Below are 23,359 nucleotides of genomic sequence, written 5' to 3'. Positions count from 1 at the left end.
TGCCTGTAATCCCAGTAGGAGAATCACTGGGAATTTGAGGCCAGCCTGGGCTACAAAGTGAGACCTTGTCTTAAACAAACAAACAAAACACAGCCGGGGGTTTAGTTCAGTGATTCCACTGCCTGCTTCAAAAGTGCAAGAACCCAAATTCGATCCCTGGTACAAAAAGAAAAAAAAAAAAAAAAAAAACACAGAATCAGCAAGAATCAAAGGCTATAGAACTACTTTCCTAAAGAACTTTCACAAAGCACTATTTATATTAAAATATGTATTTCCTAATAGCTAAAACTTGGAAACTGCCCAACTGACTATCAACTGGTAACTGGATAAAAGGGGTTCGCTCTTTTTTTTTTAATAAAATGGAGTACTATTCAGCCATAAAGAATAAGAAACTAGAGACATTTATAGCTAAATGGATGCACATTGAGGCCATACTCTTAAGGGAGATAAATAGGACACACATGAGTAAATAATGAGTAGTTTCTCTGGTGTGAGAAACTGAAAGAGTAAATAATGATCAAAATGCAGAATAGGGCCGGGGATTTAGCTCAGTGGTTCTGCCACCTGCCTCACAAGTGCAAGGACCCAAGTATGATCCCTAGTACCGAAAAGTAAAAAATGTAGAATAGATAATGTGAAATAGGAAGACAAGGCATAAAGGGAAAGGGCAAGTGGGAGGGAGAGGGGAAGGAAAAAGGAATAAATATGAAAAAAAAAAGAAGTGCTCATTTCAGCAGCACATATACTAAAATTGGAATGATAAGAGATTAGCATGGTCCCCACGCAAGGATGACATGCAAATTCATGAAGCATTCCACTAAAAAAAGGGGAGGGGGTGTTTGCTCAGTGTTGGTGCCACCTGCCTTGCCAAAGTGCAAGGTCCTGAGTTCAATCCCCCGTACCAAAAAAAAAAAAGAGGAAAAAATGGAAACAAAGTCTTTATAAATAGGGAGGGGTGCAGGCATAGAAGGGGGGGCAGGAGAATGGGGAAAATCGTAAGAACCAAGATATATCCTGTAAAGGTACAAATTCCCAATGATGAATGTCATCGTATTGTATATCTTAAACGTACCAATACAATTAATGAATTAAAAATTAAATATGTATTTCCTGGGTATTTAAGTTTGCAAGATATTAAATTATACAGGTCTGGATGCCATGGTACACACCAGAGTCCCAGACATTCAGAAGGCTGAAACAGCAGAACTGCTTGAGACCAGAAGTTTGAGGCCAACCTGTGGAACTCAGCAAGACCTTGTCTCTCAAAGAAAATAAAAGTATTGAGGGATGAAGCCTGAAAGCAAAAAATTGTTAGGAATCATTTGGCACAGAGAGATCTTAGGAACCAGGGGATTTGATAGTATAAATCCATACAAGTTTCGCTATTCCAACTTGTACTCATTCCTCTTAATCAAGGGGATAGAGAGTCTATTTGAACACAAAATTCTTGTTTTATTCATTTTTTATTTTTTGGTTTTTTGAGACAGGGTCTCACTATGTAGTTGAAGCTGACCTGGAACTCACTATGTAGCCCAGGCTGGTCTCGAACTCACAGCAATCCTCCTGCCTCAGCCTCCTGAGTGCTGGGATTATAGGCGTGTGCCACCATGCCCGGATTGAACACAAAATTCATTCTACTCACAAGTAAGCTCTGATCATTAAATCATTTCACTTTTTTTTTTTTTTGGTACTGGGGATCAAACTCAGGACATTGCACTTGCAAGGCAGATATGGCACCACTGAGCTAATTCCCCAGCCCAAATTATTTAACATTTTGTCACTGTTTTGTATTGTCTTTTTAAAACAAGAACAATTACCTAGCCAAGGCCAGGAATTTAGCTCAGTGGTACTACTGCCTGCCTTGCAAGCACAAGGTCCTGAGTTCAATCCCCAGTACCAAAAAAAAAAAAGAACAGTTACCTAGCCTTAAGAGGGAGGAGAAGAAGGGTTAAATTTTGGCTCAAAATTATCAAGTCCTAAAAGAAGTGCATACTTCACACATTTTCAAAAGATTCAAACACTATTACAAGGAAATAGTACTATACCTGACGAAACCTCTTTTTGATTTCTTCATCTGTCACTTCAGGATCTATTTGAAGAACCTGGAAGAATCAAAATCAAACTGTATAAAGGAGGGTCAGGGATTTAGCTCAGTGGTTCCACGCCTGCCTCACAAGGAGTTGATCCTGAGCTGGAACCCTGGGACTGCCCCCCCAAAACTGTGTAAAAGATTAAGTTTCTATTTACGAAGTGTCTATTAATTTTATACAATAGGGCTGAATGGTAGGAACTTGCCTAGGAGGCCCTGAGTAGTTCAATTCCCAGCAACACACACACACACATATGCACACAACTATATATATGAAGTCAGCATTCATTTAGAACAGTATACCACAGCCTAGAAAAGTGGCCAGCACAGTTCTAAAACCTTCTCAAGAAATAAGAATGAGCAGGGGGGCCAGGGATTTAGCTCAGCGGTTCAGTGGCCTGCCTTGCAAGTGCAAGGACCCGAGTTCAATCCCCGGTACCCTCCCAAAAAAGAATGAGCATATCAGTGGGAATAACAGCTATATTGCTTTAGGGTTCTCAACTAATAATGCTTTCTCTCCATCAGAATAATTTACCTTACACCCAGAGACATGTTTTTATTTTGTTTTGTGGTGCTAGAGATAAACCCTGGGACTCTTACACCCTCCACAAGTGCACTATCACTGAATCACACCCTTAGCCCTAGAGACATGTTTTTGTACATAGGAGAAAATGTTCTCATCCATTAAGGAAAGTATTGCCACACCTCCTATCTTTATAAATATACAGAAAGCACAGACCTCAACAGGAAAGAAAATCAGGCCAGCTACTTAGTTTTTATCTCATAACAGAAATGGTCAGTGTCTCTCAACCCAAAATGAACATCAGAATCACTGTGGAAACCCATTTTAAGTGGCTCATGCCTGTAATCCCAGCACTCAGGAGACAGAGGCAGGAGGATCACCCCAAGTTTAAGGCCAGCCTGGGCTACATACTGTAGTGAGTTCAAAGTCAGGCTGAACTGATAGAGAACTTCTGTAAATAATCCAAAAACCTGGAAAATGTTAGGAAAATGTAAAATGAGATCTTAGTCTCTTAACAGCAATCTGCTTTGTTTAGTTCAAAATTAACAGACTCCAGGAGACAGTGACCATGAATTGGGATATCTGGCCTCATCCCTAACCTTGAACACCCACTTCCTATGTGCTAGAATAGATAGCTAGATGATTCTTGAAGTAAACTCCCTAACTACAAGAAATTGTTATATCTGGGTTCAAGGGAACTGTCTTGTTACTATAATTTGTACATGGGTAATGTGAACTAAGGAAATGAAATGTAACCACCTGAATGAGATCACAACTGTAAAACCTATAAAAGAGGAAGCTGCTACCCAATAGGAGGTCGATCGCTGGAACTGCCTTTTTGAGTGTGATCGACCTTTCCCTGGCAAAATAAACATTTTACTTCCATTCAGTTTGTCTGTATGTGCATGTCACTCGCCAATTCCTTCCACAGCAGAACTACAGTGAGACAAAAAAATCCACTTTGGGGCAACGAACTTTCTGGTCCCCCTTCTGACTCTCTTAGAAGCTTTCTTTCCCTCAATAAATTTTTTCTTCTTAACCTCCGTTGTTCCTAGAATTCATTCTTTGATTTTAGAGAACACGAACTCGCATTTCAGGTATCTAGCATGTTTGGGAGTTATATCTCTTCCCCCTATAACATTTTGGAGGTCTTCCAACGAGACTACTGGTCGGAGGTAAGAGTTTTCTTTCATAGGTTCTAACTTTGGTCTTTTTTGCTTCGTAGATTGCAATTTGTTTCATAGGCTTTCATTTGTTTCATAGATTCTGGTTTTTGTTTCATATAAATTCTTCTGGCCTTTGTTTTAGGCTTGTGGCACCTTTAGATAGTAGGATATAATGATATTGTGTAACCCATCTATCAGCCTATAGAAAAACCCAAAAGACAGCCATATTTTAACCTGGGAACCTGGTTCCCAAGCCACATTCCAGAAGCTCAAATAAGTACCTCTGAGTGCCTACTAATCTACTAACACCATTTCAGTTTGTATGTTAATAAAAGGTATTACATGGCTTTGGGAGTGTTTCTACAAGATCAGGGAGCTGCTCAACAGAGTATTTAAGTCATAAATCAGATAGTATAGATTCAAAATAATTTATTTAAAAAGAAAAGCTCTAGCTGGGCATGGTGGCGCACGCCTGTAATCCCAGCACTCGGGAGGCAGAGGCAGGAGGATCACTGTGAATTCAAGACCAGCCTGGGCTACTAACAGACAGAATCCAAAACAAAAAGGAGACCCCCTAAAAAAAAAAAAAAAAAAAAAAAAAAAAAAAAAAAAAAAAAAAAAAAAAAAAGCCCTAAACAATATAGTTAGAACACTTTCCTTTCAAGAGGCAAAAAGCAGCCATCCAGGTTCTTTGGTTATTAGTTTGATTTTATACTTGGCAATGCAATTGGAGTCCATCATAGCTTTTGTCTCTAGAGATGTGTTTTGCTAAGGATTGCAGATCCACCAGATCTTCCTTTCTGGGGGGTGGGGGGTACCAGGGATCAAACTCAGAATCTTGCACTTGCGAGGCAGGTGATGGCACCACTGAGCTAAATCCCCTCCCTCCGACCAAAAGCTCCTGATCATTCTGCACCTGAGATAGTTAAGATTCAGTTCTTGTGCCACACTTAAAGGCCCTCTTTTATCCCTTTTCCACTGCCCTGCCCCTGAGAAGTCACAGTTCTCAACAGTATTTAATTCAAGGCACTTCCCTTCTCTGTAGCTGCTGGATTTCAAGACAAAGCTTCCACAATGGTGAGCTTCCCTTCCCCAGAACCCTTCCAGAGTAAAGCTGACCTTCACTTAATTCTAGGCTTAATCCCAAAACTCTTGAAGACTTAATGTAAGTTTTAGTCCAGATTTATCTGTCTTTCAGCCCTTAGGTGAAATTAGAGAATGAAAAGAACAGCTAACCCGGCTATGACCACTTCCTTGCACCCCTAGTCTGCCACCACTGACACTGGAAAAAACAAAGTCTAAGAGACAACTTAGAATGGGCACAGAACAAGACAGATAGTCAGAAATGCCTTCTTTCCCTGTTTCTTTTCAAAAGAGAAAAAAAAATGTCATAGGTAGACATGAAGCACAGCAGGTTGGAGCCTTGGCAGGCCTTCTTCCCTCACTGCGTAGAATTCATACTTAGCTCCAGAGTGTCGCCTGGTCTCTTCTACATACAAACCTGGCCCGAGTGGATCCCTGCTAGAGATAGTTAAAATTACTTGTAACAGGGCCGGGGATTTAGCTCAGTGGTTCCAATGCCTGCTTCACAAGTGCAAGGTCCCGAGTTCGATCTCTGGTACCCCCCCCAAAAAACAAAACCCAAATTACTTGTAACAGTTTATCCCTTTAGAGAGAACAGTCATATGTGGCTGTCAGTAACCAAGAGAAGCCTGTATAGCTGGGTATTCCAGCCAGATAAACTGTTAGCTTACAGCCCACCTTAAAACTGTTTTTGCTTTCACAGGTATAGAAGATTTTTATTCCTTTTGATTCTTATTATGAGATCTGTTAATTTCTCTACAAAGTTCTGACTATTTTTTTTTATAATTATAAACCTAAAAATTATAAAAGCTTTTATAATTCAACTTGGCCAAATATTTCTGAGTGCACTCTGGTTTATAAACAAGTTGTCTTATGTGTTTGTGTTTCTCTGTTCAATTTGTTACAACATGTACAGCTGTTTTGAGTTACTTGTTAAGATAATTAAATAAAGACTCTTAGGCTTAGGAAAACAACTGGACAGGAAAATTTATTCCAGCCTTTGTTCACAAAGGAGACCCCAATAATTTCCACAGCCTTGTGGAAAATACATTGCTAAACATTATTGTGATATGTATACACTGGTCATGGTCAAAAGGCTAAGTTTTCTATGGGAAAACAATGTTTTCTTTAAAATGCTCTTGGTACAAGACAAAATTAAAGGACAAAGGGTTCTAGGTGTACAAGTCTTCTAGGGTATTTATGGTAATGATCTTTTTGACTCAGGTATCTGCCTTTCTCTTGCACTCCAGCTACTTGTGATAAGAGATGCATGTCAAGACAGCATGAGATAACCAGTCAAATAATAGTTTTCTTAAAAACTTATGTGATGGGGCTGGGAATTTAGCTCAGTGGTTCTGCGGCCTGCCTTGCAAGCTCAAGGTCCTGAGTTCAATCCCTGGTATGAAAAAAAAACTTATGTGATGTATATTATATGTGTTACCACACTTAGGGATGCTCAGTCACCAACCAGTCGAAACAATGTCACACACTAAAATTAAAGGTTAGACAGTATGTACTCCTCCTAAGGTACATTTATAGGCCAATATATGTGCTTCTTAGATGGCATCCTACTAAAGTATAACAAAGAGTTTTATGTCATTTAATGTCTTGTGATCAGATGGAGGTGTTTGACTGAAAGATTATTTCACACTAATATGGACACTGTTACAAAGAAAACGTCACCATGGTTGTCATGCTAAAATACTATGTATGGCTCTTGATCTTAAGTATCTATAATATATAACTGTTTTCTGTTAACATTCTGCAGGGATTAAACTATTAGAACAACCACGGTTGATAAGAAACAACAGCCCCTAACTATGCTTTAGTTTTCAAAGTGCTTACTTAATATCCTGCCAAAATTATAATAATTAAACTCACTACTCCTACTGCACTACTAAAATCACTGATCTCTTCTGGGTGTTCAACAACTAAAGTTTGGCGATCAAAACTAGAAATGTAACTGGGCGATGAGGACAGCCAATATTTTGAGCCCTCAAGGTCTGCAAGATCAAGGACACAAAGAACCTTTCCTACAGGACCCTACATCTTCGTTAAGTTACTCAACCTCCTGAGCAGGGAGCCTGCTGGGCACCAGAGTACAAATATACTGTGTGCCAAAGAAGGGTCACCACGAGGGAAGTCTTCCATGCTTTCACTGAAAGCAACACAGTCAAGCAAAGCTGTGACCTATCCTGACAGCCAACACTGACAGAGGAGCTGAGAGGCTCTATGCATGGTTCCAAAATAATGCCTGAAGAGACTTACCTGACATTGAATAGATAGCAAGAGGCTCATTCTCTCCTTTCATTCTAGCATTCTCATGCTTAGATTATGCATGCTCTAATTTCTTCAAAGTTTTATTGATTCTCACCTAGAGGCTGCCAAACTCTAAGCGGTCATACAAATGGAACCAATGATAAATGTGCTAGACTTCTTTTACTGGGATCTTCCAGATTGACCTTGTAAACAGCTCATAACTGCTAAACTATACGATATGACTTCTATGTTGGATTCTGAAGTCCCCTGGACCTTCTCCTTGCCCTCTTTGTTGGCTATATTCATAGCAATCCTGCTGATCTTATAATTTGGCTCATGCATTAACTGTTTCTTTGGCTATGTCTCTTCCAGACTTAAAAGCTATGCAGCTACCAAGATGACAAGGCCAGGTGCCTACCAAAGGCCTTTAGGTGGACCCTCTGTAGAGTAACTCTAATTGCTGATCACAACTACCCCTCTTCACCTGGAAGTAGCCAGAGCTGTCTTCGCCCTTTGCCCCCACACAGCAGTTAGGGGTACTTCTTCAGAGTGGGGAATACTGCAGATAGGTAAGTTAATTAGATATCTTGTAGGCAGTCAGACAAGGCCACCCTCAAGGGGACAACACAGCAAGGAGCCAACATGGAGGACAATCAAGACACATTCAATGAAAGCCAGAATTGTAAAAGGAGAGGCTACTATACCTTTGTGCTTCCCCAGGGTTAAACAGCAGTGACTGATATTCTAAATAGGTTTCACTCACCTGAGTAGGGAGCCAAGGTCTTAACCTAGCCTTTCCAGGAAATATCCCTGACCCCCTCCTTTACTGAAAATCCCCAAATACATTTGCTATGTGACCGGCTCCCCCATTTAATCAATATTACCTGAGTAACTGTACTTGTAATCTTATTCGTTGGCCACCTATAATTTTCCATTAGGTCTTACAGTTTTGTCCCACTTTGTACCTGCCTCACCACATGACTTTATTGTATAAAACATCTTTGAAAATTAGGGTGTGCGGGCAACCCACTTCCTGGTCCCCCTTAAGACTCTCTTAGACAGAAGCTTTCTTTCCCCAAATTTTTCCTTAACAAAAAATCCACTTTAAGAAACGCTGGAAAAAGAAAAAAGAAAAGAAACGCTTGAGCTGGGTATGGTGGCACATGGCTGTGATTACAATACTCTGTAGGCTGAGACAGGAGGATCACTGAGTTTGAGGCCAGCCTGGGCTACATGGTTGAGTTCAAGGCCAGACTGAACTATACAACAAAATCTTTTCTCAGAAAAGAAAAGAAAAACTAGTTCAGTGGCACCACACCTGCCTCACAAAGGCAAGGTCCAGAGCTCAATCCCTGATACCAAAAAAAAACCAGACAGACAGAGACAAAGAGAGGAGCCAGGTGCGGTGGCACATGCCTGTAATCCCAGCACTCAGGAGGCTGAGGCAGGAGGATTGCTGTGAGTTGCCTGGACTGCTACATAGTGAATTCCGGGTCAGTCTCAACTACATAGTGAGACCCTGTCTCAAAAAACTGAGAGGAAAGGGGAGGGGAGGGGAAGAAAGAAAAAGAAAGTGGGGTGGATTCCAGCAAGGTGTTAGAGGTCTACAATCCCTGAGGCAAGAGGATCATAAAGGCCAGTCTGGACTACATGGTGAGGCCCTATCTTAAAAAAAAAATCCCACCAAATATCAGGTGTGATGATGCATGTCTGTAATCCCAGCACTAAGGGAGGCTGAGACAAGAGGACAGCAAGTTTGAGTCTTCCCTGGACAATTTAGCAAGACTCTATCTCAAAGTAAAAAATAGGAAAGGGTAAGGATGTAGCTTAGTGGTAGAATGTCCCCAGATTTGATCCCTAGCAGGAAAATTTTTTTTAAAGTATTCTTCTGGATTTTTTTGTTTTGTTTGCTTCGGTGACAGTGAAGACTGAACCTAGAGCCATCCCACTGAGCTACATCCCCAAACATTTTTTTATTTTTTTGAGACAGTCTCAAAAGTCTCTAAATTGCCCAGGTTAGGCTCAAATTTGTGACACTTCAGGGGATTTAGCTCAGTGACACTGAGCCTGCCTCACAAGTGCAAGGGCCTGAGTTGATCCCCAGTACCACAAAAAAACAACAAAAAAAACAACCAATAAAATTTGTGACCTTTCAGAGTGCAGGAATTACAGGCATGCATCACCACACCCCGCCCCCTGGCTTTTCTGCGCCATGCATTCAGTCCACAGAGTGAGGCCACTCTGGGTAGGAGTCATGTGGCCCAGAATAGATTCAGAGCTCACCTGGTGAGGGTGACTGAACAGGGAGTGAGTGGTAGTTAGTCACAGAGTACTGAAGCCCAGAAGGGGTCAGACATAGAAGGGTAGCCTGACATGGTGGGCCAAAGTGACTTGAAGAGGGAAATCCCCAGTGGGGTGTGGTGGTACACGCCTATAATCCCCACACCCTAGGAAAATGAGACAGGAGGATCTCAAATTCAAGTCCATTCTGGGCAATTTAGCAATTTAGGAAGATCCTAAATCAAAATAAATAAAAAACAGGACTGGCACTGTGACTCAGTATGAAGGCCCTGAGTTCAATCTCTAGTTCCTCAAAAAGAAAAAAATGAGGGCATCCTGAGAGACAGCCCAGGATATACTATAAAGTGTCAAACCTAAGCAGGATAAAGGATTTAGCTCAGTGGTACTGCCCCTGCCTTACAAGTGCAAGGTCCAGAGTTCAATGCCTATGCCTGGTATCGCCAATAAATACATAAACAAACAAACAGGGCCAGGGATTTAGCTCAGTGATTCTGCCTCCTGCTAAGCAAGGACCCCTTTGATTCCCAGTACCAAAAATAAACAAACAAACAAAACCTAAGCAGGGTAAAGATTATCAATAAATGACCCAAGCCAGGAGCCAGGTGTGGTTAAAACACTACAGTAATCCCAGCTTTTGGGAGGCTAAGGCAGAAAGATTGCTCTGAGTTTGAGGCCAGCCTAAACTACAGTAAATTCAAAGCCAGGCTGAACTACACAGCAAGACCATGTCTAAAAAGAAAGAAAATATGTGTAGCTCTAAAGCCAATTGTGGTGGCACACATTTGTAATGCCAGCTGCTTAGGAGGCTGAGGCACAACGATCACAAGTTTGAGGCGGGCCTGAGCTGCTCAGCAAGACCTTGTCTCATAACAAAATTTTTTGAAGGGCTAAAAATGTAGCTTAGGGCAGAGTTGTCCTACCATGTGTGACGTCTTGGGTTCAATCCATAGCACTGCAAAAAAAATGTGTAACTATCTGCCAATAGTCTGAGAACAGTAACATCTTAACAACGAGTCCATTTGGCACCCAAATCCTAATTTCTATGTATCATTCTTAACTAAAAGTGAAATGGTTAACTACAAACTGGGTCATGAAAAGTACAGGAATGACTAGTATTCAAAGAATGATGAAGATATGAAAAGAATAGGAGCTAACTTGAAAGGTAACTCATAGGCTATACGTGGGACAATCTGAGGAACAAAATACATGTCAACTTTCTTTTTTTTTTGAGACAGGGTCTTGCTATGTAGTTCAGGCTGACCTCGAACTCATGATGATCCTCCTGCCTCTGCCTGAGTGCTAGGATTACAGGTGCCACCCTGCCCAGCTACCTGTCAATTTTTAATCCACTAAATAAAAGAGACCACCCCAAGTCCATACTGACAAATAATAGAATAAACTGAATATTTATGCTGGGGCTGTATCTCAGTGCTAAAGTACTTGCCTAGCATGCACAGGGTCTTGCACTGGATCCCCAGGCATCTCAAAGTACATCCCCCAAAATACTTCATAATTATAGGGCCGGAGATTTAGTTCAGTAGTGCCGCTGCCTGCCTCACAAGAGCAAAGACACAAGTTCGATCCCCAATACAAAAAAAAACTTCATAATTACAAATGTGGAAAACAGCAATTTCTGGAAGATGTTTCTTTTCAAATTAATATTAGTAATAATAATGCACCTATAATTTCATAAGCTACAAAAAGAAAAAAAGCCACATTACTTCTATGATATTCCTGTCAATGTTGCATAAACTCAATATGAGGAAACATCAGAGGAACCCAAAGACAGAGATCTGCTACAAAATAACTGGCCCAGCTAGCTGGACATGGTGGTACATGCCTGTAATCCCAGCACTTGGAAGGCTGAGGCAGGAGGATCGCTGTGAGTTCAAGACCAGCCTGGGATACATAGTGAGTTCCAGGTCAGTCTCAACTACATAGTGAGACCCTGTCTCAAAAAAAAAACTGACCCATAATCTTGAAAAGTGCAAAAGTCATGAAAGTCAAGAAAAAAATTTGCCAGGAGTGGTGGTATATGCCTGTAATCCCAGGGCTCTGAGAGACTTGGGCCAAAAGATTACAAACTCGAGCCCAGCATGGGCAATTTAGCACTCAGCAAGATCTTGTCTCAACCTTAAAAAGAATTAAAAGGGCTGGGGATATGGCTCAGAGCAAAGGCCCACAGTTGAATCTTCAGCACAGCCAAAAAAAAAAAAGTTAAGTAAAGACTTGAAGGGCTGGGGATTTAACTCAGGTACAAGGACCCAAGCTCAACTGCCAGTACCAAAAAAAAAGACTTGAAGAAGCACATCAGATACAGGAAACACTAAAAAGACATGACAACTAAATGCTATAGGAAATCCTAATTGACTCCTTTTGCTATAAGGCATATGATTAGAGAGTGGTAAAAAGAATTAAGATGAGGGCCAGAGATTTGGCTCAATGGTTCTGTTGCCTGCCTGGCAAGCACAAGAGCCCCGAGTTCGATCCCCGGTACCAAAAAAAAAAGAAAAGTAAAGAATTAAGATGTGTTATGCACATGTACCAACTCCTCATGATGAATGGATTATATACTGCAAACATGTACTAATACAAATTTTAAAATTTAAAAATTAAAATTACTAGGACAGTTAGTGAAATCTGAATGGTGTCTGAGGATTATACAATAATATATCAATGATCATTTCCTGATTTTGACAGTTATATATTATGGTTCACAGAAAGAATGTAGAAAAAAATACTAAAATAATTCAGGATAACAGAGGGCTTTTGGGGGGAGGGGTTCTGAGACAAAATCTTGTTATGTAGCCTAGGCTAGCCTCCAACTCACAGCAATCCTCCTGCCTCAGCCTCCTGAATACTGAGATTACAGGCATGCACCACCATGCCTGTCAATTGGGCATCTTATTGACATAAATTTTACACTAGTCAAGTGTGATGGCACACAATTGTACTCTCAGCTACTCAAGAGGCTAAGGCAAGAGGATTTCCCTTTTTTCCTTTCTATTTTTAATTTTTTTGGTACCAGGGATCAAACACAGGCCCTTGCGCTTGTAAGGAAGGCAGTGGCACCACTGAGCTAAATCCCTGACATTCTATTTTTAAATTCTGAGACAAGATCTCACTAAGTTGCTTGACTGCCCATGCTTGAGTTGAATTTGCAATCCTCCTGCCTCAGCCTCACAGAATACTGGGATTACAAGGTATATAATACTGTGCCTGGCTCTTTTTTCTTTTTGAGGGGGTACCAGAAGTCAAACTCAGGACCTTCCCTTTGCCAGGCAGGTACAGTGCCACTGTGCTACATCCCCAACGTACCTGGCTCTTTTTCATTTTGAAACAGGGTTTCACTAAGTTGCCAAGGCACACCCTTGTGCTGCCTCAGTCTCCCTAAGTGCTGGGATTACTAACATGTGACAACACAACACCCAGTAGTTTACTCTTATTTTATTTTTTTGTGTGTGGTACTAAGGATTGAATCCAGAGGCACTCACCACTCAGTTTCATTCTTACCTCTTTTTTATTGAGACATGGTCTCCTTAACTTGCCCAGGCCAGCCCTGAATTTGCAATCATTTTTTCACTTTGAGACAGGGTCTCCCTAAATCATTAAACTGTCCAGACTGAGCTTGAATTTGTAATCCTTCTCCCTTAAAATCCAAGAGTGCTAGGATTATAAGCATCCACCACTATGCCCACCTAAATCCTTGTACAGTATATTTATTTGGGTTGCTAAAAGGTGATGGAGAATATTTGACGGGGCAAAGACTGTCCCATTTTCTTTAACGTGTTGCTGCCTCTCCAATTCTAGGCACACACACACACGCATAGACACACACACACACCTTTGAATTTGTACAAATTCTATCATGTTATTACTTTTCTCAACTCTGATACAAATTAGGTAGGTGTTCTGGTATAAGTCTACCTGCAGATATGAAAAGTTCCTGCCACAGTACTAATCTGCTCACCTCAAATGGATTCAAATTGAAGTAAGAGGAACCAGGACGGGTCAATCTTTCAATCTGATTTTTGGACGTTAGAACCGAATCTCTTTTCTCTATTTGTTTTACCTAAAATTAAGAGAGTTAAAAACTTCATTAGTAAAATTCAATAATAAACTAAATGTCTAACACAACACCCACATGTTCAGCAATTACTTACATATTTATCACACACAAGATATTTTCCTAAACACTTTGAGAAATAATTACAACTACCTTTTTTGTTTTTTTGTTTGTTTTTTGAGACAAGGTCTCACTATGTAGTTGAGACTGACCTGGAACTCACTATGTAGCCCAGACTGGTCTCGAACTCACAGTGATCCTCCTGCCTCAGCCTCCCAAGTGCTGGGATTACAGGTGTGTGCCACCATGCCCAGCTACAACTACCTTTTATTGTATTTTTAATAATAAAAACATTTTACATGTAATCATTAATTTCAATAATCATATTTGGTAGGATTACTATTATCCTCATTTTGTAGATAAGAAAACTGAGGGCTCAGAATAACTGACTTGTTTCTGACTTACTAACTTGTCAGCTAGACAAGTGTTTATTTTAATAGGGAAAAATACAATTACTCTTAAATCTGAACTATAACCTGTACTAAAAACCACTATGACAGTGAGCAAATAACATACCTAACTCTAATAACATTTTAAAAATCCCTGTCCCAAAGACAATGCCAGGAGAACAAATGCCAAGTAGGCCCATGGAAACATCTTGGGGTCCACTTTCATTTGGAATGCTAGCGGGAATGTATCTCTGGTATATTATATACCATCTTTATTCCTACAGCTAAAACAAGATTATGGGCTGGGGATTTAGCTCAGTGGTTCTGCCGCCTGCCTCGCAAGCACAAGGACCTGAGTTCAATTCCTGGTACCAAATAAATAAAGATTACGAAGAATTTCAGCAACAAAAAGTCATTCTCTCTCAACATCTACCCTCTTCACTATTTCAAAAATAATATGACCACTCTCCTCCATACAGCAAAACTCCCTTATCCTCTTTTACCAGACTTTGTGTCCCTGGTAACACTTATCACTACCTGGTACTAATTGTTTTTTGTTACCAGGAATGGACTCGGGACCTTGCACTTGAGTCAGGTGGCAGAACCACTGAGCTAAATTCCCTGGTGCTAACTGCTTATGTTTTATCTTTCTCTAAGAATGCAAATTCTATTAAGTCAGGCCTTTTTCACTGCCACATCCCCAGCAACTACATGGCACAGCACTACTCCACAGTAGTAGCCAAGTGCTTAATAATCCTTCATTGACTAATGATTTAAGAGTTTTCTTAAATATTTTTCCCACCTGATTTAAACATACTTAGGCTGCTTTTTTTTTTTTTTTTTTTTTTTTTTTTTTAATTAAGAGATGGTAGGGGCTGGGGATTTAGCTCAATGGTTCTGGCCCCTGCCTTGCAAGTGCAACAACCCAAGTTCGACCCTGGTACCAAAAAAAAAAAAAAAAAAAGATTAAGAGATGGTAAATAAAATTAAGTTCCACGGTAATTGTTGGGTTATTAGAAGCCAATAAACTTTGGTAACACAAAAGCAACACTTTCAAGTGAATTAAATATTTCAAACGAACAGACTATAAATAATGTGCTATTTACTAACTTTAAATTTCTTACGCTGAAAAAGACTATGTAACAAGCATTACTGTACATACAGAGTTAAAAGATGAATGTACCTTAGTCTTTAATTTTAAGTAGCTCATACCCTAGCAAACTCAATAGAATTGGGGCTCACATCCATTCCTCAAACTCACGCCCACAAAAAGATCCAATGCCTTGATCTAACTGAGAGACGCCTGTTTTATATTTTGTGAAACCTTTCCTTATACATTAACTCCCTTAATCATCATGAAAACTCTTGTTTTAATATGTATTCCCTCATTTAACAGATATGGAAATTGAAGGTATATAAAACTAATGACATGAAAGAATTCCAGCGCAATCAGGTCAAATGCCTTGCAAGACTTCAATCTCTGAGCCTCTGCCTCTTAATGGCATGCTTTTATTTCATTTATTCAACAAATATTTACTGAACACCCAATATATAGTAGCGCTGGATATGCAACAGTAAACAAGCTTACTCCTACTCCTAACACCACCAAGCTCTTATTTATTCCTGCTGTAAGATCTCAAACAAACAAATTTCTTCACTTCTCTATACCTCAGGTTTGTTATCTGTAAAACTGAGGCCAACAGAATGGCCTACCTGTCAAGATGCATACTGCCTATTCATTAGAGTGAAAGGATGCTTCTTTCTGTTTAGAATAAACATCAACCAAGACAGCTAAGTCACCCCCAAGAACGGCCCAACCTATGAGATCCCGCAACTATTCGGTCTCGGGGCCCAGGAACCTCCCTGGCTACACTCACGAATCCCCCTCCCAAACCTCAGACTTCTGCTCCTCCTTCCTGGCCCAGGGGAAGCCCAGCAGCTACCACCCGGAGAGGCTCGCACACCACCCCCCTAGTACTCCGCGGCCCCAAGGCCAGACAGGAGCCAGTCAACGGTCCAGGCCAGGGGCCCACCACTCCTGCCCAATAGGAAAGGAGGCCCAAGCCGGGTCCCCTTGGAGCTACTATTCTTCTCATCGGTCACCTCACTGTAGAAGGTCATAAATGCTTCCTCCGTGCTGCCTCCGCCGCCCGAAGCCCCACTCTCTCCCGAAGCCGCCATTTTCCCGGCTCAGCGTCCACGTGACGCCCTGCGCAGGCGCTCTCACGTGACCCCGCCCAGCCTGCCTCTCGCCCCGCCTCCCCCACCTAGGAATCCTTAAAGGGCTCGGGATCCCAAGTAGATGTTTTTTAAAATTGTGATAATACTTATAATTAGCTACTTTAAAGTGAACAACACAGTGGACTTTAGTATCAACAGTGTTGGGAAACCACCACCTCTATTTAGTTCCAAATCAAGCGGTTACCCCTGTCCCCAGTTCCTGACAACCACCAATGTATCTCTGTAGATTTGCCTTATTCTGGATATTTAACGTAGATGGAATTATACAATATGCGACCTTTTTTTTTTAATATGCTACCTTTTGTGTCTGGTTCCTTTCACTTAGCATATTTTCTTCTCTAATTTAGTACTAATGATTGAACTCAAGGCCTTCTCATTGAGCTATACCCATAATCCTTTTTCTTTTTTGAGCTAGAGTCTCACTAAATCACTAAGTTGCTCAGGCTGGACTCAAACTTGCTATTCTCCTGCCTCAGCTACCCAGAGTGCTGGGACTGCAAGTGTGTTCCGCCACACCACCGTTTTGTGATAATTCTATGTTTAATTTTTTGAGCCACCTCAAGCCCTTTCCACCTCAACTAATTCGTTTTACATTCTTACCAGCAATATATCAATGTTCCAAATTCTCCACGCCCTCGCCAACATTTTTTATTTTTATTGATTGATTTATTTGCTTATTCTTTGTTATAGTATTCCAGTGACTATATGGATCTGTTGTGCAAGCTCAGCAAGATCTTCCTTTGGCTGCTCAGCCTAGGAGATGATCAAGAAACAGCAGTATTTGAGAACTAGAAACAGTGTTGTTTGTTGTTTGTTTTGTGATGCTGGGGATCAAACTCGAAGCTTCACGTAAGCAATCTATCTCTAAACTACACCCGCAGCCCTAGAAACAGTTCTGAAAGAGGAATGACACTCAAAGATAGTCTAGAAACACCAAATTATAACTAGTCTTGTAAGAGATTATTATTTTTATTCCTTTTTGTTTTGGTTTTTTCAATTTTTTTTTGTTTTTGTTTTTGAGAGAGGGATATTCAGGCTGGCCTTGAACTCAGTGATCCTCCTGCCTCAGCCTCTACCACACTCATCTTTTTTTTTTTTTTTTTTTTTTTTTTGGTACCGAGGATTGAACTCAGGTCCTTGCGCTTGCGAGGCAGGCCACCAAACCGCTGAGCTAAATCCCCGGCCCTGCATCTTATTATTTTTATTCTCCTACTTTTATATTTTCTGCAATGAACACTTGAAGAGGTGGCTAGCAAATATTTCCTTCCATTAAAAAGTCATACAGGCCGGAGATATGGCTCAGTGGTTCTGCTGTTTGCCTCGCAAGCGCAAGGACCGGAGTTTGATCCCTGGTACCAAAAAAATTTTTTAAAAAAAGTCATACAAGCCGGGTGGTGGCACATGCCTGTAATCCCAGCACTCCGGAGGCAGAGGCAGGAGGACCGCTGAGAGTTCAATACCAGCCTGGGCTACATAGTGAGCTCCAGGTCAGTCTCAACTACACAGCGAGACCCTGTCTCAAAAAACAAACAATTAAAATTAAAAAATTTTTTAAAATAAAGGTCATACAAACTAGGACTAATATTTTCCCAACTAAAAGATAATCAATAAAAAACCAATTTTATTTAATAGAAAACCAGTCTAAAGCTGGGCGTGGTGGTGCACACCTGTAATCCCAGCACTTGGGAGGCTGAGACAGGAGGATTGCTGTTGAGTTCGAGACCAGCCTGAGCTACATAGTGAGTTCCAGGTCAGTCTCAATTACATAGTGAGACCCTGTCTCAAAAAAAATTTTTTTTATTTTGACCACTCATGGTGCATATCTGTAACACTAGCCCTTGAGAGACTGCAGCAGAAAGATGATGAGTTCAATGCCAGAATGAGCTGTATAACAAGACTCTCCCTCAAAAAAAAAAAAAAGTATTTTATAATAATAAACAAGACAACAATCTGGCCCAACTCTCTCATCTAAAGGAAAATAAATTGGGCGGGGGATTTAGCTCAGTGGTGCTGCTACCTGCTTCACAAACGCAAGGTCCCGAATTCAATCCCCGTACAAAAAAAAAAAAAAAAAAAAAAAAAAAAAAAAAAAAAGCAATAACCTAAAGGAAAAATAAACTGGGCCCAGACAGAGAAAATTACATAGGCAAGGTCTGTAAACTTCATACAGGTAAAGACTACTGTTGTCTTATTTACTTTTATTAGATGAGTGAAAAGGCAAAGTCTTCCTTAGTCTCCAATCACAATGTGCTACCAAAAGTTCAGTTACTATGCCCATTCAACAACACATTAATACCATTTACAAATATTAATTCACTACCTACTTAAGAACCTCATAGCTTCACAAGGTGAACCATGTAAGGAGGGAAGAAAGAGGAACACAAAACTGGGAGATGGGCTAGAATCGCTGGTGAATGATTAAGCATGTCAGGGAAGGTTTCTCTAGAAGGTGAAATTGAAGCTGAGATTCGACATTGAAACGTCAGTGCAATAAAATAACATTGGCGCCTCCTAACAGACGAACGCGTTTTTTTTCTAAATCCGGGCACTTTGGAGGTAGAGGTCCTGAATGTAAACATTTTAATCTTCCTTATAGACACCACCTTCACGATGCCAATCAACCAAGAAAGGGAAGGCTTGTTTCCCGTTTAATGACATGAAATGTAGAACACGCTTCTTTCCTATTGATGGGTCCAAGAACCTAAATTCCGGTTTCTGACGCTCTCCTCAAGCCCCTTTCAACCCTCCTTCCCCAGAATTCCCTTATCCTTTGGAGGGAACCGTTGTTCACGGTTGGCTAAGAATAGTCCCGCCTCTCGTTCAGGATTCGCTATAGACTCTAGAATCCCCGCCTTCTCGCCCTTCTGATTCGCCACTCACGTACGTCCCGCCTCTTTTCCAAAAACACTGGCTGCTTGGCCTGCCGCGCGGTTAGCGTCTTATAGATAAGCTGCCACGCCAAGTGACGAGGGAGTGCTGCGTTCTGAACCATGGCAGGTACGGCGTTGGCGTCTCGGGCGCGGCTCGGCGTTCGGGGAGTGAGGGCCATGCAAACCCGAGGCTTCAGCTCGGACAAGGTACGCCACGGCAGCATCTGCTACTCCACCCCCGAGTGCGAATCCCATCTTTGCCTCTGCACCTTTACCAATACCCGGGTCTTGGTCTTTCTGCACTGTCGCAGGATCATGAGAGTTCCGCCGGCTCGATCCGGGACGCCGGTGGGGCCTTTGGGAAGAGGGAGCAGGCTGAAGAGGAGCGATTCTTCCGGTAAGGCCCACCGAATCCGAAGTCTAGCCCTAGAGCTTCCAGTCCTTCTTTGGCTTTCAGTCGCCCCACCCATTTATGGTATCATGAGGCGTCCCATACCCAGTGAAACGGGCCCATTTAATCCCAGCCCTTGATCTCTCGGCCGGTGCCATCCATAGGGCACTGTCAGTCTCTTGCCCGACAGCACCTGAGTCTCAAGCCCAAGCCTTTTCCACCGTCTCCAGAAAGCTCGGTGCACGATTTGACTCCTCTGTTTTCATTTACCATCTCCTGGCCTCCGATCCTGGGCAGAGCGAAATATTCTCAGCATCTGGATCGTACCGTCCAATATTTGCAGACCCTCTGAGCCTTGTCACTACCTCTCTTCTACCCCACACGCCTTAGCTTTGCAAACCCACATCCATTGCCTCAATTTTCAGACCCTCTCAGCTGTTTCTAGACCCAGCTCCTCTGAAATGAGTGGGTAATCAGAGGAGGCAGCACCTGCCCAGGGTTGGACTCCACCTCCTCCAGGAGACTTTTGCCCTAACCTGGCCCAGCCCCTGGGCTAGAGATTACTTAGGAGTAGGCCTATCTCCTAGCTTTCCTAACTCAAATTATCTTTACCTGACTTCTCTCCACACTGGGGAACAGCGAGTAGCTAAATCTTGCTTTGGAACTAAATCTGGGTCTCCCTTGGTCTGTGCTCTAAGATTAATCATGGGGCTGGGGATGTAGCTCAGTGGTAGAGTAGGTACATAGCAAACAAGAATGCTTGGGTTCAATCCCAGCACCCCCCCCCACCCGGAAAAAAGAAGAAAAATGTGTCACAATGGTACCTACTTGCCATACCTGGAGTATGGCCCAGGGAGACCATCTATTCGGGCCTCAACAGTTAAGGAAACTGAACCCTAAATGCTGCCAAGCTGTCATTTTTAGCCCTTTATTGAAACTTAAATTGGACTGCTCAGCACTGCACTTGTAAGAGACCCCTTCTTCAGGGCCTTTAGAGTGGACCATGCATTCCTTTAGGCAAAGAAAGCCCTAGGCATATTGGGATAGGATAAGTTTACCTTGACCACATGTTTTTGTCTGTTCCCTCTTTTGCTTTTTTCCCCAGAAAGGGATCTGATTCTCTGGGCTGTTCATCTGATAAAGTATTTAGGACTAATGTCACATCTTTGGAGTTTTCTACTATATAGCTTATTATGGCCAAGGTATTTAAAATAGAAAACTAATAAGCATGACATTAGTTACCCAGAGTGCTAGTATGTTCTATTTCCTGTACTAGCATCAGGAAAATGGGATCATTTGGACGATCTTCCTTCAGAGGGAAACACCTTAATTTCCAATCAGGTGTTCTTTCACTAGTGGGGTCGAGGTAGAAGAGCACAGCCACCCTTTGGATGAGGGCACCACCTTAAGGAGTTCAGGTTATGCCTAAAAATCTCTTTGGGTGAAGGATTGGAATTAAGCCCTGAGCCCCTGTGTCCTTATAGACAGAAGACTAAAGAACAACTGGATGCCTTGAAGAAACATCACGAAGATGAGATCTATCATCATAAAAAGGCGATTGAACAAATGGAGAAAGAAATTGAACGGCATAAGCAGAAGATCAAACAACTAAAACATCATGAGTAAATGCACATGTTCCCCATAGAATGGCATCTGTCATTGCCCACTTCTACATAGGCATAATCTGGCATAATATTTGGTCTGTATGGTACCAACAGATAATAAATTGTCATCAGTGAATTGTGTCTGCTGCCTTTTTCTACTTTCTAGAAGGTGGTAGACAGATAGACACTACTTGTCTGCTAAAGTGAATTAAACAGATGCCTGCAACAGAGAGCTTACAAACAAAGCAGCATGATAAGTGTTGTGAAACAAGACAGGAGTAAGAGGGGAGTGGTGTGCCACAGATAAGGGGACTCCCCCAAGTCTGGCAGCAAGTGCTCAGAGAAAGCTTTGAAGGTTAGGAGTAGCCTGGGGAACACAAGGGTGATTATTTCAAAAGATGTAATTCAAGGCGCCATCAGTAATAACACTGGTTAACCATAAATAAAATGACTTAAAGAACTCATTGTATGGAATAGCAGCCAGCTCTGGTGGTACATGCCTATAATCCTAGTACTCTGGGAGGATGAAGCAGGAAGATAATAAATTGGAGTCTAGCCTGGGAATGGAACAACCCAGGGCCTTTGCATGGAACTGCATCCCCAGCCCTTTTTTTTTTAAATTTTGAAGCAGGCTCTCTCTAATTTACTACCATATCTAGCTAACATTTTTGGTACCAGGGATCAAACTCAGGTCCTTGCACTTGCAAGGCAGGCGGCAGAACCACTGAGCTACATCCTGGCCCTAGCTAACATTTTTAACTCAACACTTGAATACATTATTTGCACAGAATTGGGATGAGTCATTTGTTCTAAGACCCTGTTACACAAAGACCTTTAGAACAATTGAATGATAAAACCCTAGGGAAGCCAAGGCAGGTTTGGTGGTGCAAGCCTGTGATCTAGCACACTGGGAAGCTGAGACAGGAGGATCACAAGTTCACACCCAGCCTGGGCAACTTAATGAGGCTCTGTCTCAAAATTTAAAAAAGACTGAAGGAGTAGTTCAGTGGTACAGCGCTTATCAAACACACACAAGGCCCTGGATTTAATCTCCAGAGCTGCAAAACATCTCAGCTCTCATACAACTTTGTTATCCCCACCTTATGCTGTTTGTTGTTACCAGTGAAATCTTTATATATCGTTTCCTCGATACATACAGTTGTAATTCTTGCTTTGTGCAGCTGTCCTTTATAAGAATCATAAAAAGCAGGTAAAAACAAAAACTAGAGCCAGACATGATAGCATATGGTTGTAATCCAGCCCTCTGGGAGGCCAAGGCAGAGAATTGCAAGTTTGAGATCAGCCTGGCCAATTCAGGAACTTAGTGACCTGCCTCGAAATAAAAAGGGCTAGGAATAACACTGCCAAGGCCCTGAGTTTAGTCCACAGTCCTGGAGGGGAAAAGAAAAGGAAGCAAAAACCAGGATTTGGGACATAGCTTATTGGAGATCCATGCTTAGCATGGGCAAGGCCCTGGGCTTGATCTCCAGCACTGAGAAAAAGAAACTTAATACAAGGTGATTTTTGTGCATGTGGTTTTTGTTTTGCTGTAGTTAAGTAAAGTGATAGAAATGAAGAAACAGAAATCTGAAACTGGTTGCAACCAATTGGGTTTGAATGCCACTGCTCTCAGACCAGCAATATACTGACTTTTGTATTCACATTTGTAGTTGTATGGCTCTGAATTTCTGGCCAGTAGTGCTCATTTCAGCCCAAGGGATTCCTTTAGCCATCCACCCTCTATCCGCTCCTTTGCTGGATGGGACCACTCAGGTCCCCTCTAAGACATTAATCTAAGTAAATGATTCTAAAGAGCAGCCTCTAGCTTGTCTCCTGACTCTGGCTTCTTGGGAGATGGAAACTAATGTCATTGAGTCTCCTGAGCTCCAAAGACATTTGGGCTGGTCTCTTTTTTTTTCTTTCTCTTTCTCCTATTTTTTTTTGTTGTTGTTGTTTGTTTGTTTGTTTGTTTTGGGTTTTTTTGAGACAGGTTCTTACTACGTAGTTCAGACTGCCCTGGAACTCACTATATAGCCCAGGCTGGTCTCGAACTCACAGTGCTGATATTATTATTTTTTTCTTTTTTGAGACAGAATCCTGCTAAATTGCTTAGGCTAGGTTTGAATTTGGGGTCCTCCTGCCTCAGCCTCACAAAGTCTTGGGATTACAGGTGTGTGCCATCATGCCCAACAAGAAGTATAATACTAAAGAAAAGTAAAATACTGTATTTTACTTATTTATTAAAACAAAGTTGGACTGGGGATTTAGCTCAGTGGTGCCTCCCAAGCCCAAGGTTTCGAATTTGATCCCCAGTACA

The 23,359-nt window shown here is 41.6% G+C and overlaps 2 protein-coding genes and 1 non-coding gene across 3 annotated transcripts in view; 2 read left to right on the top strand and 1 right to left on the bottom strand.

The window, feature by feature from the left end:
- Nucleotides 1-16,145, bottom strand: part of Dnajc8 (DnaJ heat shock protein family (Hsp40) member C8) — a 28,791-nt gene extending 12,646 nt beyond the window's left edge. Inside the window, exons 1-3 of the mRNA XM_010632466.3 lie at nt 16,040-16,145; nt 13,392-13,493; nt 2,046-2,102 (exon numbers count right to left, since the gene is read on the bottom strand). Of these exons, the coding sequence (XP_010630768.1) occupies nt 2,046-2,102; nt 13,392-13,493; nt 16,040-16,117 (237 nt within the window). The 5' untranslated portion in view covers nt 16,118-16,145. The remainder of the gene's footprint in view (nt 1-2,045; nt 2,103-13,391; nt 13,494-16,039) is intronic.
- LOC117287392 lies at nt 722-824 on the top strand. Its single transcript, XR_004518715.1, has one exon. It is a non-coding gene; the product is annotated as a U6 spliceosomal RNA (small nuclear RNA).
- A 2,940-nt stretch (nt 16,146-19,085) lies between the features above and the next one.
- On the top strand, nt 19,086-21,178 carry Atp5if1 (ATP synthase inhibitory factor subunit 1). The gene is made up of 3 exons (XM_010632462.3): nt 19,086-19,254; nt 19,359-19,444; nt 20,923-21,178. Exons 1-3 carry the CDS (start codon nt 19,168-19,170, stop codon nt 21,062-21,064), a joined length of 315 nt encoding a protein of 104 aa, XP_010630764.1. The 5' UTR covers nt 19,086-19,167; the 3' UTR covers nt 21,065-21,178.
- Nucleotides 21,179-23,359: the final 2,181 nt, after the last annotated feature.

The sequence above is a fragment of the Fukomys damarensis genome, unplaced genomic scaffold (genome assembly GCF_012274545.1).
Source record: "Fukomys damarensis isolate Sample0158 unplaced genomic scaffold, DMR_v1.0_HiC HiC_scaffold_23, whole genome shotgun sequence".
Taxonomy (NCBI): domain Eukaryota; kingdom Metazoa; phylum Chordata; class Mammalia; order Rodentia; family Bathyergidae; genus Fukomys; species Fukomys damarensis.
The sequence above is the reverse complement of the archived record's forward strand: the minus strand, read 5'-3'. Positions and strand labels throughout refer to the sequence as shown.